Raw genomic sequence first — 16,600 nt, forward strand, 5'->3', positions numbered from 1 at the left:
TCATTGAATGAAAAAAATGGAAGAAAAAATGAAGTTGAAAAAAAATGAATCATGAATCATTTCTAATAATGAAATAAAGGCTATCCTGCTGCAGACTCACCTCCTTTGGACTCGAAGTTGGGGATGCCGTGCATGATGACGTGGTGCAGAAACAGAGGCTTGTTGTTAATCTTGATGTGGCCAGAGAGCAGACCACTGAAGTAACGTACATACCTACACACATCCACACAACACAGTCACAGCGTGAAACAGAGGGACAACCCTTCAATGTCATGCACCATGAGTCTGGCAAGCAAGACTAGCAAACACGCCACATCTATTATCAAAGAGGCTTCGCACACTATGGAGACGTCAGAGTGAATTGGAGAGTACGAGCGCCAGGCCGCTCTGCCTGCCAGGCAGGGGAATGTTGTGTTGTGTTGGTGAGCTCTGCCTGCCAGGCAGGGGTATGTTGTGTTGTGTTGGTGAGCTCTGCCTGCCAGGCAGGGGTATGTAGTGTTGTGTTGGTGAGCTCTGCCTGCCAGGCAGGAGTATGTAGTGTTGTGTTGTGTTGGTGAGCTCTGCCTGCCAGGCAGGGGTATGTAGTGTTGTGTTATGTTGGTGAGCTCTGCCTGCCAGGCAGGGGAATGTTGTGTTGTGTTGGTGAGCTCTGCCTGCCAGGCAGGGGAATGTTGTGTTGTGTTGGTGAGCTCTGCCTGCCAGGCAGGGGTATGTAGTGTTGTGTTGGTGAGCTCTGCCTGCCAGGCAGGGGTATGTAGTGTTGTGTTGGTGAGCTCTGCCTGCCAGGCAGGGGAATGTAGTGTTGTGTTGGTGGGCTCTGCCTGCCAGGCGGGGGTATTTAGTGTTGTGTTGGTGAGCTCTGCCTGCCAGGCAGGGGTATGTAGTGTTGTGTTGGTGAGCTCTGCCTGCCAGGCAGCCTGTTAATGATACTAACGATGATTATGCAGAGTGTGACCTCTGTTCCAGAGGTCGGCCCATCTCCCCACCACCCCTGTGCTCCCCCCGCGCTCCGCTGGCAGCCGCCAGATGGTTCGGTCTCCCAAATGAAATTAGGTCGGAGCAGGAAGCAATCACAGACCAGCTGGGTTGTGTAAGGAGCTCCCTGTGTAACAGCGGGGTCACGCCGGAAAACACGGCCACACAGATTCTGACATATTACAGTTACTACTGTACAGATATATATATAATGTTGGGCTGCCACAGAGATCAAGTCTGGATAACCATCCGCCATTTTGGCTCAGAACATTCCACTCAAGGATCTAACCTAGATTCTAATCTAGAGTGGAATTTCCTCACAAGAATGTTGATGATGATTTGATAGTGATACCTCTCAGAACAGAAGTGAGTGTTTCTCTATGTGGTGCGTTTCTACGGCAGTGCAGACCATAATAAGTTCAGACTGCGGGGAACTGGCTGAGGGATAATTATATCTGAGTAAGGAAACAGCAGCTGGTCAGAGGCCAGGCCTAGTGCTGCTACTGCTGTTGTTGCCTGCTGGATACACCTGGGGTTCCCTTATGTGCCACAAACTATGGATCCCAGATCAGTTTGTATTTACTCAGTAATGACCTATGGCTAGGACTGGGTTAGTGAGATCTGACCCTAAATCAGTTCTAAGCACCACTAAGGGTTCCCTTACAAAGCCACCTATTCAGCATGCCAGATCACTGAGGAGGTGTCAGAATGAACTTTGAAAACCATGTGACCTTTCAGCTCTCAGTGGAATCCTGGAGAATACAAAAAGCTGCTGGGCTTTCCAAAAAACATTATTCCTCCTCAATTATGTCAATTAGGCTTCATTGGGAGGATTAATGGAACAAAAACACAGAGGTATTTCCTGTTTGGGACGCACTGGGAGATAGGGACTGAGGAGAGGAGAGGACGATAGCCTTTGAAACAGTGAGAGTTGCACCATGTCATCCATTGACTGGATTCCACTCTGAGAAGTCACGCCCATCTCTTTACCCTTCTTGACTTCTTCAATGAACAGAATGAAGGATACACATTCTAAGAATGGAATCCAGCTGGATGCTCTCACCAAGGGATCAAACTCATCCAGCCCATAGGAAGTTGTAGGGTGCAAAAACAGGAAAGTGCAAAAACAGGAAGTGAGGTAGTAAGTGGTAACTGACCTTTTCTGGGACGGTTGACCCACAGGAAGCGCTTTGTCTTCGTAGAAGCGCCTCATGGCAAACCTGTCCAGTGCCTGGTCAGCACTGAAGACCACAGGAGAGACAAAGGTCATGATCGGCTTTTCTTCACTGAACACATACAATATACTATACAATAAGTTTGTCCTGAAATGACCCTGAAAAGTGTCCTTACGTTGTCTTCTCCCTTAAAAAACATCCTTAATCGACCGTGTCCCTTAAGAAGTGTCCTTAATCTACAGCTTTTCATCTTTTGCCATCCCCACAATGCTACAGTATCCCAGTATTATTATCTGATCAATGTACAGATGTAGGATCTTAATTTGATCACCCTGTTGCAGGAAAACTTTCCTGAAATGCAGGAAATGTTTAACTTATAGTGTATTTGAGGTTAAAAAGTATTCTGAAGTTCAAAAATGTCCATGAATTATAATCCACATAATAATTCACATTTCCTGTTGCTGCAGGATTATTTTCCTACCGTAGCAAACTGTCTCAAATTAAGATCCTACATCTGTAACATGTAACGTTTGTTCATGAGTGTACTGTTTACTCTTCTAGAATGCCACTGACTCTCAAGCATTAAGCAAGATAGAACTGTCTCGAGTATCAAAGAAACAAGTGTGATTTGACCTTTGTTATTCCTTAGTGAAAGTGTAAGATTGTAAACCCATCCCCCACCCTGAAACATCTGGAGTCTTTACAGGGTATGACATATGTAAATGTTCCTCTTTATTGACCAAAAATACACCAGAGCCTGAACAGAACGTCTTTGCATAACAACCACATCAGTGTTTCATTTGAGGCCTGATCCCGATTCCCTTTAGCCTATCTATCTATTACAGATCTACGTGCTTGTCCTAACATCACCCCATGTTTTTGTCTATGACTTGACTGACATCTCAAGGGGTGAAGCCATAGAAATCAGGGTTGGGGTGAATTCTAATGGAAGTCGGTCAATTCAGGAAGTGATTTGAATTTAAAATCCCCAAATGGAAAAAGCTTTAGACATATATAGCTTCTCCTTTTAGCTTATTGAGAAGTCAATTAAAATAGATGCCCTTTTTGAATTACTGAATTAAAATGTCAGTTTACTTCCTGAATTGACTGCCTTCAATTCAAATGGACCACAACACTGATAGAAATCTAAAATTAAAGTATAGAATGGACAAATGTCTGTTTTTATTCATCTGGAAATATCTGGGAACTTTAAAGATGTATAGAACTTCAAACATGGTGGTGATATTGAATGAATACATTGTTCCATGTTGACTAATAACAAACAGGGTACATGAAGTCAGTTTGTCTGCAGACAGAAGTCTCTGGTACCTGGCTGATATGTTGACTAATAACAAACAGGGTACATGAGGTCAGTTTGTCTGCAGTCAGAAGTCTCTGGTACCTGGCTGATATGTTGACTAATAACAAACAGGGTACATGAGGTCAGTTTGTCTGCAGACAGAAGTCTCTGGTACCTGGCTGATATGTTGACTAATAACAAACAGGGTACATGAGGTCAGTTTGTCTGCAGTCAGAAGTCTCTGGTACCTGGCTGATATGTTGACTAATAACAAACAGGGTACATGAGGTCAGTTTGTCTGCAGACAGAAGTCTCTGGTACCTGGCTGATATGTTGACTAATAACAAACAGGGTACATGAGGTCAGTTTGTCTGCAGACAGAAGTCTCTGGTACCTGGCTGATATGTTGACTAATAACAAACAGGGTACATGAGGTCAGTTTGTCTGCAGTCAGAAGTCTCTGGTACCTGGCTGATATGTTGACTAATAACAAACAGGGTACATGAGGTCAGTTTGTCTGCAGACAGAAGTCTCTGGTACCTGGCTGATATGTTGACTAATAACAAACAGGGTACATGAGGTCAGTTTGTCTGCAGACAGAAGTCTCTGGTACCTGGCTGATATGTTGACTAATAACAAACAGGGTACATGAGGTCAGTTTGTCTGCAGACAGAAGTCTCTGGTACCTGGCTGATATGTTGACTAATAACAAACAGGGTACATGAGGTCAGTTTGTCTGCAGTCAGAAGTCTCTGGTACCTGGCTGATATGTTGACTAATAACAAACAGGGTACATGAGGTCAGTTTGTCTGCAGACAGAAGTCTCTGGTACCTGGCCGATATGTTGACTAATAACAAACTGTGTACATGAGGTCAGTTTGTCTGCAGTCAGAAGTCTCTGGTACCTGGCCGATATGTTGACTAATAACAAACAGGGTACATGAGGTCAGTTTGTCTGCAGTCAGAAGTCTCTGGTACCTGGCTGATATGTTGACTAATAACAAACAGGGTACATGAGGTCAGTTTGTCTGCAGTCAGAAGTCTCTGGTACCTGGCTGATATGTTGACTAATAACAAACAGGGTACATGAGGTCAGTTTGTCTGCAGACAGAAGTCTCTGGTACCTGGCTGATATGTTGACTAATAACAAACAGGGTACATGAGGTCAGTTTGTCTGCAGTCAGAAGTCTCTGGTACCTGGCTGATATGTTGACTAATAACAAACAGGGTACATGAGGTCAGTTTGTCTGCAGTCAGAAGTCTCTGGTACCTGGCTGATATGTTGACTAATAACAAACAGGGTACATGAGGTCAGTTTGTCTGCAGTCAGAAGTCTCTGGTACCTGGCTGATATGTTGACTAATAACAAACAGGGTACATGAGGTCAGTTTGTCTGCAGACAGAAGTCTCTGGTACCTGGCCGATATGTTGACTAATAACAAACAGGGTACATGAGGTCAGTTTGTCTGCAGTCAGAAGTCTCTGGTACCTGGCCGATATGTTGACTAATAACAAACAGGGTACATGAGGTCAGTTTGTCTGCAGTCAGAAGTCTCTGGTACCTGGCCGATATGTTGACTAATAACAAACAGGGTACATGAGGTCAGTTTGTCTGCAGTCAGAAGTCTCTGGTACCTGGCCGATATGTTGACTAATAACAAACAGGGTACATGAGGTCAGTTTGTCTGCAGACAGAAGTCTCTGGTACCTGGCTGATATGTTGACTAATAACAAACAGGGTACATGAGGTCAGTTTGTCTGCAGTCAGAAGTCTCTGGTACCTGGCTGATATGTTGACTAATAACAAACAGGGTACATGAGGTCAGTTTGTCTGCAGTCAGAAGTCTCTGGTACCTGGCTGATATGTTGACTAATAACAAACAGGGTACATGAGGTCAGTTTGTCTGCAGTCAGAAGTCTCTGGTACCTGGCTGATATGTTGACTAATAACAAACAGGGTACATGAGGTCAGTTTGTCTGCAGACAGAAGTCTCTGGTACCTGGCCGATATGTTGACTAATAACAAACAGGGTACATGAGGTCAGTTTGTCTGCAGTCAGAAGTCTCTGGTACCTGGCCGATATGTTGACTAATAACAAACAGGGTACATGAGGTCAGTTTGTCTGCAGTCAGAAGTCTCTGGTACCTGGCCGATATGTTGACTAATAACAAACAGGGTACATGAGGTCAGTTTGTCTGCAGTCAGAAGTCTCTGGTACCTGGCCGATATGTTGACTAATAACAAACAGGGTACATGAGGTCAGTTTGTCTGCAGACAGAAGTCTCTGGTACCTGGCCGATATGTTGACTAATAACAAACAGGGTACATGAGGTCAGTTTGTCTGCAGTCAGAAGTCTCTGGTACCTGGCTGATATGTTGACTAATAACAAACAGGGTACATGAGGTCAGTTTGTCTGCAGTCAGAAGTCTCTGGTACCTGGCTGATATGTTGACTAATAACAAACAGGGTACATGAGGTCAGTTTGTCTGCAGTCAGAAGTCTCTGGTACCTGGCTGATATGTTGACTAATAACAAACAGGGTACATGAAGTCAGTTTGTCTGCAGTCAGAAGTCTCTGGTACCTGGCTGATATGTTGACTAATAACAAACAGGGTACATGAGGTCAGTTTGTCTGCAGACAGAAGTCTCTGGTACCTGGCTAATATGTTGACTAATAACAAACAGGGTACATGAGGTCAGTTTGTCTGCAGACAGAAGTCTCTGGTACCTGGCTGATATGTTGACTAATAACAAACAGGGTACATGAGGTCAGTTTGTCTGCAGACAGAAGTCTCTGGTACCTGGCCGATATGTTGACTAATAACAAACAGGGTACATGAGGTCAGTTTGTCTGCAGTCAGAAGTCTCTGGTACCTGGCTGATATGTTGACTAATAACAAACAGGGTACATGAGGTCAGTTTGTCTGCAGACATAAGTCTCTGCTACCTGGCTGATATGTTGCTGTAATGCATGTAGGCAGCCACCACCACTCCAGTCCTCCCACGGTTCCCCTGCAGAAAGAGAGAGAGAGGGCGGGAGAGAGGGACAGAGAGGGGGAGAGGGAGAGAGAGGAAGAGAGAGGGGGGGAGAGAGAGGGAGAGAGAGGGAGAGAGAAGGGGGAGAGGGAGAGAGAGAGGGGGAGAGGGAGAGAGAGGGAGAGAGAGGGGGGAGAGAGAGGGAGAGAGGGGGGAGAGAGAGGGGGGATGGGGGAGGGGGAGAGAGGGAGATATACTTTTTGAGAAAGAATACAAGGCTATTTTTAGTTACACACTTTAAGGTCGAACAATGTTTGTACCTACAGTGTAGACATGTAAATGCTGTACAGTGAGTTAGATTTAAGCGACCAGGCTATTTTCAAGCCAAACTGCCACAGATTGAATTTGATCAAACTGCCTGGTTCTATTTATCACAATGACATTGTTTGTGGTCAAATCCAACAGAAGATAGAAATGCAACACTACAGGAGAAACCTTTGACCCTCAACTCGGAAACAGCCCGTGGAACATTTCTGACTGAGGCGATAATAAATAGCATTTAATAAAATGAGGCGTTTCTGAATGGAACAGTTTTTCCATCTTGACCAAAAGCTTCAATTTCAGGATGAGGGGGAAAATAAGCGTTGGTAACCATGGGGATGCTCTGTTTGCTACCACTTGTTGTACATATTGAATAAAATGTTCCCCCACAGACTTATCAAGTTACTACTCACTATTCAGCTACATTGACTCAAAGTCTTTAACACCGATTGATAGAGACTTAGATTAAGTTTTTAAAGTCGTTTTTTGGGGAGTTACTGTAGTTGACATTGGATCATTCATGACAAGTTGTATGATGAATCATTGGGCCTGAGAGGTTGGGGGAGGAGGATGTGCTGCCAAAACACAGGCAGCAGCAGCAACAGTCTCTATTAGAATCCAATGACTCTCATGTTCACTGGATTTCTTTGTGATATACGGCTTCAGTCTAACAGTCTGCAGTTAAGGACCATTTAAGTGTTTTACCAGCAATACTAGAATGTGGAGGACTTGTCTTCCAACTACAAGACAGCTTGATTATCCCACTTTGTCCAATGAGGTACAGGGAAACAGTTTGGTGCCTTTCCTTTTCGACCAATGAGCTAGGGAGACAGTTTGGTGTTTTACCTCCTTACCAATGAGAATTGAGGACATACAGAGTAGAGTATTCATAGGGGACTTTCTCCCTGGGGCCTGGCTGTCTGCTTTCACACTCTTCAAACAGAGAGCACCCTCTACTGTCCTCAACACAGTGGCCCACGGCATAGTGTAACACTCCTGGGAAGAAACCCTTCCTTCCTCCTTCCATGGAGTGATCAGTGATCTGTAAGACTACGGGACCCTGTTCCAATACTTTGACTATGTATCCTTCCTTCCTCCCTTCCCTGGAGTGATCAGTGATCTGTAAGACCACGGGACCCTGTTCCAATACTTTGACTATGTATCCTTCCTTCCTCCCTTCCCTGGAGTGATCAGTGATCTGTAAGACTACGGGACCCTGTTCCAATACTTTGACTATGTATCCTTCCTTCCTCCCTTCCCTGGAGTGATGTGTCCGACCACCTACCTTGTTGTGAAGCACCACTACATTGTGTTGGTCAGCGTTGAGCCAGGTGTCCATGGCCTTGCACATGCTGCAGATCTTATCCAGGGCCGGAGCATAATGGTCTGGCCAGCCAAACTCCAGCACCTACAGGGGGCCACACAGACCACTATCACATATCAAAACTTCCACCACTACCATTGCATTTAGGAGAGGTGTGTGTGTGTGTGTGTGTGTGTGTGTGTGTGTGTGTGTGTGTGTGTGTGTGTGTGTGTGTGTGTGTGTGTGTGTGTGTGTGTGTGTGTGTGTGTGTGTGTGTGTGTGTATTTGTGTATGTGTGTGTGTGTGTGTGGGTGTGTATTTGTGTGTGTATACCTTGTGGTTAAGCTTGGTGATGTCATTCCTCCGCTCGCTTAGGTTGAGGAGCTGAAATCACAAACTCCACATCAATAAGAATGACCAGGAAACAGTTGTCCATCAGCAACAGGACGTGACAGGGTGCACGAAAAGCCACCACACCAACAGACAGGCCCGGTAGTGAGGTAGAGCAGTGGCAGGACAGGGGATCTCACCAGATAGTGTTCCCCGTGTTTGGAGGCCAGCATGGAGGCCACCTCCTTGATGTTGGAGGTGTAGCTGCGCTCCTCTGCTCCGCTGGGGAAGGAGACAGAGATGATCCTCTCGGTGATGTACACCAGGTCCACCTCATAGCTCTCCTCCATGGCCTGCAGCAGACTGACACTGCTGGGGAGAGGAGAGAGGAGAGAGGAGAGAGGAGAGGATAGATAGTTAGAGAGGTGATGTACACCAGGTCCACCTCATAGCTCTCCTCCATGGCCTGCAGCAGACTGACACTGCTGGGGAGAGGAGAGAGAGAGGAGAGGATAGATAGTTAGAGAGGTGATGTACACCAGGTCCACCTCATAGCTCTCCTCCATGGCCTGCAGCAGACTGACACTGCTGGGGAGAGGAGAGAGGAGAGGATAGATAGTTAGAGAGGTGATGTACACCAGGTCCACCTCATAGTCCTCCTCCATGGCCTGCAGCAGACTGACACTGCTGGGGAGAGGAGAGGATAGATAGTTAGAGAGGTGATGTACACCAGGTCCACCTCATAGCTCTCCTCCATGGCCTGCAGCAGACTGACACTGCTGGGGAGAGGAGAGAGGAGAGAGGAGAGGATAGATAGAGAGGTGATGTACACCAGGTCCACCTCATAGCTCTCCTCCATGGCCTGCAGCAGACTGACACTCCTGGGGAGAGGAGAGAGGAGAGAGGAGAGAGGAGAGAGGAGAGAGGAGAGGATAGATAGTTAGATATGTGATGTACACCAGATCCACCTCATAGCTCTCCTCCATGGCCTGCAGCAGACTGACACTGCTGGGGAGAGGAGAGAGGAGAGAGGAGAGAGGAGAGGATAGATAGTTAGAGAGGTGATGTACACCAGGTCCACCTCATAGCTCTCCTCCATGGCCTGCTGCAGACTGACACTGCTGGGGAGAGGAGAGAGGAGAGAGGAGAAATAGTTAGAGAGGTGATGTACACCAGGTCCACCTCATAGCTCTCCTCCATGGCCTGCAGCAGACTGACACTGCTGGGGAGAGGAGAGAGGAGAGAGGAGAGAGGAGAGGATAGATAGAGAGGTGATGTACACCAGGTCCACCTCATAGCTCTCCTCCATGGCCTGCGGCAGACTGACACTCCTGGGGAGAGAGGAGAGAGGAGAGAGGAGAGGATAGATAGTTACATATGTGATGTACACCAGGTCCACCTCATAGCTCTCCTCCATGGCCTGCAGCAGACTGACACTCCTGGGGAGAGGGGGAGGGGGAGAAGGGGAGGGGGGAGAGGAGAGAAGAGGAGGGGAGAAGAGAAGAGAAGAGAAGAGAAGAGAAGAGAAGAGAAGAGAAGAGAAGAGAAGAGAAGAGAAGAGAAGAGAAGAGAAGAGAAGAGGGAGGAGGGGATAGATAGTTAGAGGGGTGATGTACACCAGGTCCACCTCATAGCTCTCCTCCATGGCCTGCAGCAGACTGACACTGCTGGGGAGAGAGGAGAGAGGAGAGAGGAGAGAGGAGAGAGGAGAGAGGAGAGAGGAGAGAGGAGAGGATAGATAGTTAGAGAGGTGATGTACACCAGGTCCACCTCATAGCTCTCCTCCATGGCCTGCAGCAGACTGACACTGCTGGGGAGAGAGGAGAGAGGAGAGAGGAGAGAGGAGAGGATAGATAGTTAGAGAGGTGATGTACACCAGGTCCACCTCATAGCTCTCCTCCATGGCCTGCAGCAGACTGACACTGCTGGGGAGAGGAGAGAGGAGAGAGGAGAGAGGAGAGGATAGATAGTTAGAGAGGTGATGTACACCAGGTCCACCTCATAGCTCTCCTCCATGGCCTGCAGCAGACTGACACTCCTGGGGAGAGGAGAGAGGAGAGAGGAGAGAGGAGAGAGGATAGTTAGAGAGGTGATGTACACCAGGTCCACCTCATAGTCCTCCTCCATGGCCTGCAGCAGACTGACACTCCTGGGGAGGAAGATACTTAGAGCTCTGACAAAACGTTTCAGAGTACTGAGTGCTGATCTAGGGTCAGCTTCTCCCTGTCCATATAATCTTGCTCCTTATGATCTACAAGGTCAAACTGATCCTAGATCAGCACTGCTACTCTGTATGAATATGGCCCCTGATATCTTACAGGGTTTGTACATCAGCACTAGTCTATAAAGCTCTTCCTTGGTGGCTCTTGTGTGTGGTATCTATTATCTATCATATCTTTGACGTGTGAGTCTTCAGTACTGACAAACCGATGTGATTTATGTCTATGGTAATGGAAGTGGCGCCATATGATATCACACATGTTTTCATAAACATCTTCAACCCTAGTTCTTCAGTTCAGAACAAAGTGTTCTGGAATAATCCAAGCGGGTATTGCACAATCATTGTGATCAGTTCACCCAAATCCCGACTCCCAGATGGCTGTTAGATGGGAAACGTAGCTGGAGAAACAGGCATGGTTGTCACAGTGATCTGACAACAGGATAGAATACATCCTGATGGGTTTTTGATAGGCCTGTGTCCATGGATTTCAGTGTGTGCTGAGCTCTATGGGTATCAATGAACCGAAACGTGAGGTCAGAGAAACAGGTGTAAACGTGGCCGTATACTGCAGTAGATGAGGAATAGTGACAGCCTGGATAGAGAGGGAAAGACAGTGGTCTCTCTTACCGTGATGACCTTCGTCTAGTCTGCTCACTCTTACAGGACCTTGGGGTTCCCTACAGAGAACACAGAGAAGGTACAGCACACACTCAGTCTCCTTGATCAACTTGGCATTGTTTGCGTTTGATGTAAGTGTGCGAGTGAGTGTAATACACAACTGCATGGTACATTCCACATTAAAGCCCACTGCATCTGGTCTGCAACTATATCAAATCCAAACAACTGGATAGAATTTAGCCATGATGAGATGCGTCCATTGCTTTGAAATAACATGATATCCCTGGGGCCTTACTTGTACCCAGTGTCCCCCATCCTCAGTCTAACTACAGAGAGAAAAGCAGCGGAGAATATCGAGGAGGCTGCGGCGCTGAGCACGAAACACATTTCATTTCAACAACGAGGGTGATTAGCAGTAGACAATAGATCACAGTGTTCAGACACAAAGTGCTGTGTTCTAAAATAGATGCTGTCGGACAGCTGGTGCTTTAAACACATAGTATTACCATGGTATTAGCCTGTCTATGACCCTGGTGATGGGGTGGTGATGGGTTGGTTGGTTAGTGGCATGCGGCAACAGCCTTAAACAGCTTTCTTTGCTCGTCTCCTCGTCTCCTCGTCTCCTTACCTTCATGGTAACGTAATCCAACAACATTAGGAAACATCTAATTACTGACAATTGGTTGTTTCCTGTTACAGAAATCTAACTGACATCACATATTTGGCATGTCCTGCAACCAACCAGCCAACCAGCACACTCATGGCAAAGGCTATAGGCTGAAACGTTCAGTTTTATACACTAGCAAATTACTGTATGTTTGAAATGTGAAAATACCCAAACATTTAAACTTAGCCTGTACAGTACATAGCTGTCTGTCTGTCTGTGTTTGACCTTTCTGTAAGAGTTACATTGACATCTACACCCTGCCATCTGTCTGTCCATGGTCATGAAGACAGGGAGATGAGGACAATACTGGGACATCACTAGGGCTATCTTTAGTGATTCAACATCCTTTTTACCACAAGGCAAGCACTGACTTCCCCATCTGGCTGGAGAACATAGACAGACACTATGTGAAGGAGAATAGAGAGGACCTGAACAGAACAGAAGGTTATGTACACAGTACAGAGCTCTGTGTTGCCATTGTTCCATTCATTTCTCTGTGATGAAACTAATCCTAGTCAGGCAAAAGGAAAACCCATTATTCATAGTGATGTGACTAGAAACAGATGCTGCCTGCTGGAACCATGGACACTGTTGCTCGAAAACTGCAACAATATGTCTGTTCACAGGGGACAAGTGTCGCAATTACGTAAGAACAAGGTCTCTTGCATCACACACATGGCATGGACACACACATACACACGCCTGTATACACACGCAGAACTAAACGTGTACACACAACACAACCACCAAGCCTCTCATACAATCTGTGTCCAACCGTCCACACACACACACACACACACACACACACACACACACACATTTTGTTTTTCATCAGCTATAACTCAGAAAGATATCCCTAAGTGACTGTTACTGTGTGTGTGTGTGTGCGTGCGTGCATGCGTGCGTGCGTGCGTGCGTATGTGTGTCCTGCGTTCCCACCTCAGTAATACTCATCACAGTTATCAAAACCAGCTGTAAAGATACACTACCCAGCAGGACCAACAAACTACCAAGAAGAGAAACACACAGAGACAGGAGGAAGACATTCAATGAAAGACTACAACACAGAGACAGGAGGAAGACATTCAATGAAAGACTACAACACAGAGAGACAGGAGGTAGACATTCAATGAAAGACTACAACACAGAGAGACAGGAGGAAGACATTCAATGAAAGACTACAACACAGAGACAGGAGGAAGACATTCAATGAAAGACTACAACACAGAGAGACAGGAGGAAGACATTCAATGAAAGACTACAACACAGAGACAGGAGGAAGACATTCAATGAAAGACTACAACACAGAGACAGGAGGAAGACATTCAATGAAAGACTACAACACAGAGAGAGGAGGAAGACATTCAATGAAAGACTACAACACAGAGACAGGAGGAAGACATTCAATGAAAGACTACAACACAGAGAGACAGGAGGAATACATTCAATGAAAGACTACAACACAGACAGACAGGAGGAACACATTCAATGAAAGACTACAACACAGAGAGACAGGAGGAAGACATTCAATGAAAGACTACAACACAGAGAGACAGGAGGAACACATTCAATGAAAGACTACAACACAGAGACAGGAGGAACACATTCAATGAAAGACCACAACACAGAGAGACAGGAGGTAGACATTCAATGAAAGACTACAACACAGAGAGACAGGAGGAAGACATTCAATGAAAGACTACAACACAGAGAGACAGGAGGAAGACATTCAATGAAAGACTACAACACAGAGAGACTGGAGGAAGACATTCTATGAAAGACTACAACACAGAGAGACAGGAGGAAGACATTCAATGAAAGACTACAACACAGAGACAGGAGGAAGACATTCAATGAAAGACTACAACACAGAGACAGAAGGAACACATTCAATGAAAGACTACAACACAGATAGACAGGAGGAAGACATTCAATGAAAGACTACAACACAGAGACAGAAGGAACACATTCAAAGAAAGACCAAAACACAGAGAGACAGGAGGAAGACATTCAATGAAAGACTACAACACAGAGAGACAGGAGGAAGACATTCAAAGAAAGACCAAAACACAGAGAGACAGGAGGAAGACATTCAATGAAAGACTACAACACAGACAGACAGGAGGAAGACATTCAATGAAAGACCAAAACCACCAAAGAAGCTTAGATAGTAGACGTTTAACTGTGTTGACTGAAAGAAAAAACATTAAGGTCTTGCTGTTTATGATTACAATGGTATGTACCCACTGGGATTATAATTATTTTTAATCAATGTTGTTTTCATGTCATTTCAACCCCCAAAAACATGGAAAACAACGTTTAACCTAAAACCAATGACTTGGTGACATTTTTTGTTGATTTCACATTGAATTCACGTTAGTTGACAACTCAACCAAATATAAATCAAAACTAGACATTGAGCTGACGTCTGTACCCAGTGGGTAATGCAACAACGTGTGGACAAACTCATTATTAATGGGGAATTTCACCCAAAATGTACAACTTCATATGCCATTCCTCAAGGCACCCTAGATACCCTAAATACACCCAAATACAAAGTAGGGTATTTGACAGCAGGGGAACATGCACTAAACAGCCAGATTTGCCCGTCATCCCACCAGGTACACTTCCAGAGTGGGCGTGGCCTACCTTAAATAGGTACTCAGCGCTCCGCCTCCAGGAATAGCGGAACGAGGCGAGGCGCCTGCGGAGGGCGCCACCTGAGGTCATGGCTGGACTGGTCTGGTCCGGACTGGACCAGGGTCCCTCTCGCTCTACCCCTTCTGCGTTCGCCCTATCGCCCTGGCGAAGGCTTCAATGACCAAATGCCTTGGTTGTCAATCACATAGAAACACCTGGAGTCTAATATCCATATTCGTTTCCTTCCAAGAGACGACGAAGATCTTCTTGTATATGTCCAGTTTGTTCTTTGTTGTTTATTCCTTTGTCATGATGGGACTCTCTCCTCAAAAAGTCTCAGCCCCCCCCAAAACAGGTTCCAGTTCAGTCTTTAACTCTCTCGCTCTCTATTCTTCTCCTCCGTGCCTCTCATTTGTCGTTCCCCTTTTGTGCTTATTCTTTCTCTCCTCCCGCCCACTTTTGGTTTCTCCCTTCCCTCTTTCTTATTATCCCTCATTATTCCTTCTCTCTCTCTCTCTGTCTCTCTCTGTCTCTCTGTCTCTCTCTCTCTCTCTCTCTCTCTCTCTCCTCTCTCTCTCTCTCTCTCTCTCTCTCTCTCTCTCTGTCTCTCTCTCTCTCTCTCTCTCTCTCTCTCTCTCTCTCTCTCTCTCCTCTCTCTCTCTCTCTCTCTCTCTCTCTCTCTCTCTCTCTCTCTCTCTCTGTCTCTCTCTCTCTCTCTGTGGTTTGTGTCTGTGTGTGTGTGTGGTCCCCCTCTAAATACTACTACGTCTCCAAGTGAATGAAATGTACTTATTGTAAAGCGACACCACCACATTGTGCTAGAGTGAATGCCCTGGAACAGTGGGACTACGAGAGGTCGTCTGATTGGCTAACACTCTTCCCGAAACCCATCCGTTGACCCTTAGCTACCAATTACACATTTCCAGAGTAATTCCAGAGAGAGCTGTTTCCCTCTATCGTATATATTTGTAACCCTGACTGCTCCCTATAACACTGTTATATACCAGTGATTCAGAGTTGAGAGCAGAAATACTTTCTTCCAGTGCTGACAGAGGAGCTGAGGAATACAGGAGACCACTGAAACCAGATTACAGAGAGAAAATAACGTGAGGAGGAGGATGTGTGTTCGGTTAATGTGTGTTAGGTTAATGTGTGTTAGGTAAATGTGTGTTAGGTAAATGTGTGTTAGGTTAATGTGTGTTAGGTAAATGTGTGTTAGGTAAATGTGTGTTAGGTAAATGTGTGTTAGGTTAATGTGTGTTAGGTAAATGTGTGTTAGGTTAATGTGTGTTAGGTAAATGTGTGTTAGGTAAATGTGTGTTAGGTTAATGTGTGTTAGGTAAATGTGTGTTAGGTTAATGTGTGTTAGGTAAATGTGTGTTAGGTAAATGTGTGTTAGGTAAATGTGTGTTAGGTAAATGTGTGTTAGGTAAATGTGTGTTAGCTTAATGTGTGTTAGCTTAATGTGTGTTAGCTTAATGTGTGTTAGGTAAATGTGTGTTAGGTAAATGTGTGTTAGGTAAATGTGTGTTAGGTTAATGTGTGTTAGGTTAATGTGTGTTAGGTAAATGTGTGTTAGGTAAATGTGTGTTAGGTAAATGTATGTTAGGTAAATGTGTGTTAGGTAAATGTGTGTTAGGTAAATGTGTGTTAGGTAAATGTGTGTTAGGTAGATGTGTGTTAGGTTAATGTGTGTTAGGTAAATGTGTGTTAGGTTAATGTGTGTTAGGTTAATGTGTGTTAGGTTAATGTGTGTTAGGTAGATGTGTGTTAGGTAAATGTGTGTTAGGTTAATGTGTGTTAGGTTAATGTGTGTTAGGTTCATGTGTGTTAGGTAAATGTGTGTTAGGTAAATGTGTGTTAGGTAAATGTGTGTTAGGTTAATGTGTGTTAGGTTAATGTGTGTTAGGTTAATGTGTGTTAGGTTCATGTGTGTTAGGTAAATGTGTGTTAGGTTAATGTGTGTTAGGTTAATGTGTGTTAGGTTAATGTGTGTTAGGTTAATGTGTGTTAGGTTGATGTGTGTTAGGTAAATGTGTGTTAGGTTAATGTGTGTTAGGTTAATGTGTGTT

The 16,600-nt window shown here is 45.3% G+C and overlaps 1 protein-coding gene across 24 annotated transcripts in view; it reads right to left on the reverse strand.

Moving 5' to 3' along the window:
* LOC106591349 (tensin-1) overlaps positions 1-16,600 on the reverse strand; it is a 185,378-nt gene that overhangs the window by 40,459 nt on the left and 128,319 nt on the right. For 20 of the 24 annotated variants that reach the window (XR_014380984.1, XM_082962981.1, XM_082962977.1 and 17 more), the window contains 7 exons: positions 11,231-11,280; positions 8,583-8,754; positions 8,386-8,436; positions 8,035-8,157; positions 6,400-6,464; positions 2,133-2,216; positions 101-213 (listed from right to left, as the gene is read on the reverse strand). Coding sequence is in view for 23 of the 24 variants with exons in the window: in XM_082962981.1 (XP_082819107.1) it covers positions 101-213; positions 2,133-2,216; positions 6,400-6,464; positions 8,035-8,157; positions 8,386-8,436; positions 8,583-8,754; positions 11,231-11,280 (658 nt within the window). In the remaining variant the exon portion in view is untranslated. The remainder of the gene's footprint in view (positions 1-100; positions 214-2,132; positions 2,217-6,399; positions 6,465-8,034; positions 8,158-8,385; positions 8,437-8,582; positions 8,755-11,230; positions 11,281-16,600) is intronic. The other 4 variants (XM_082962973.1, XM_045697916.2, XM_045697918.2 and 1 more) reach the window with 1 other exon arrangement.

This window comes from Salmo salar, chromosome 16, assembly GCF_965601325.2.
Source record: "Salmo salar chromosome 16, fSalSal1, whole genome shotgun sequence".
In the NCBI taxonomy this organism is placed as follows: Eukaryota; Metazoa; Chordata; class Actinopteri; order Salmoniformes; family Salmonidae; genus Salmo; species Salmo salar.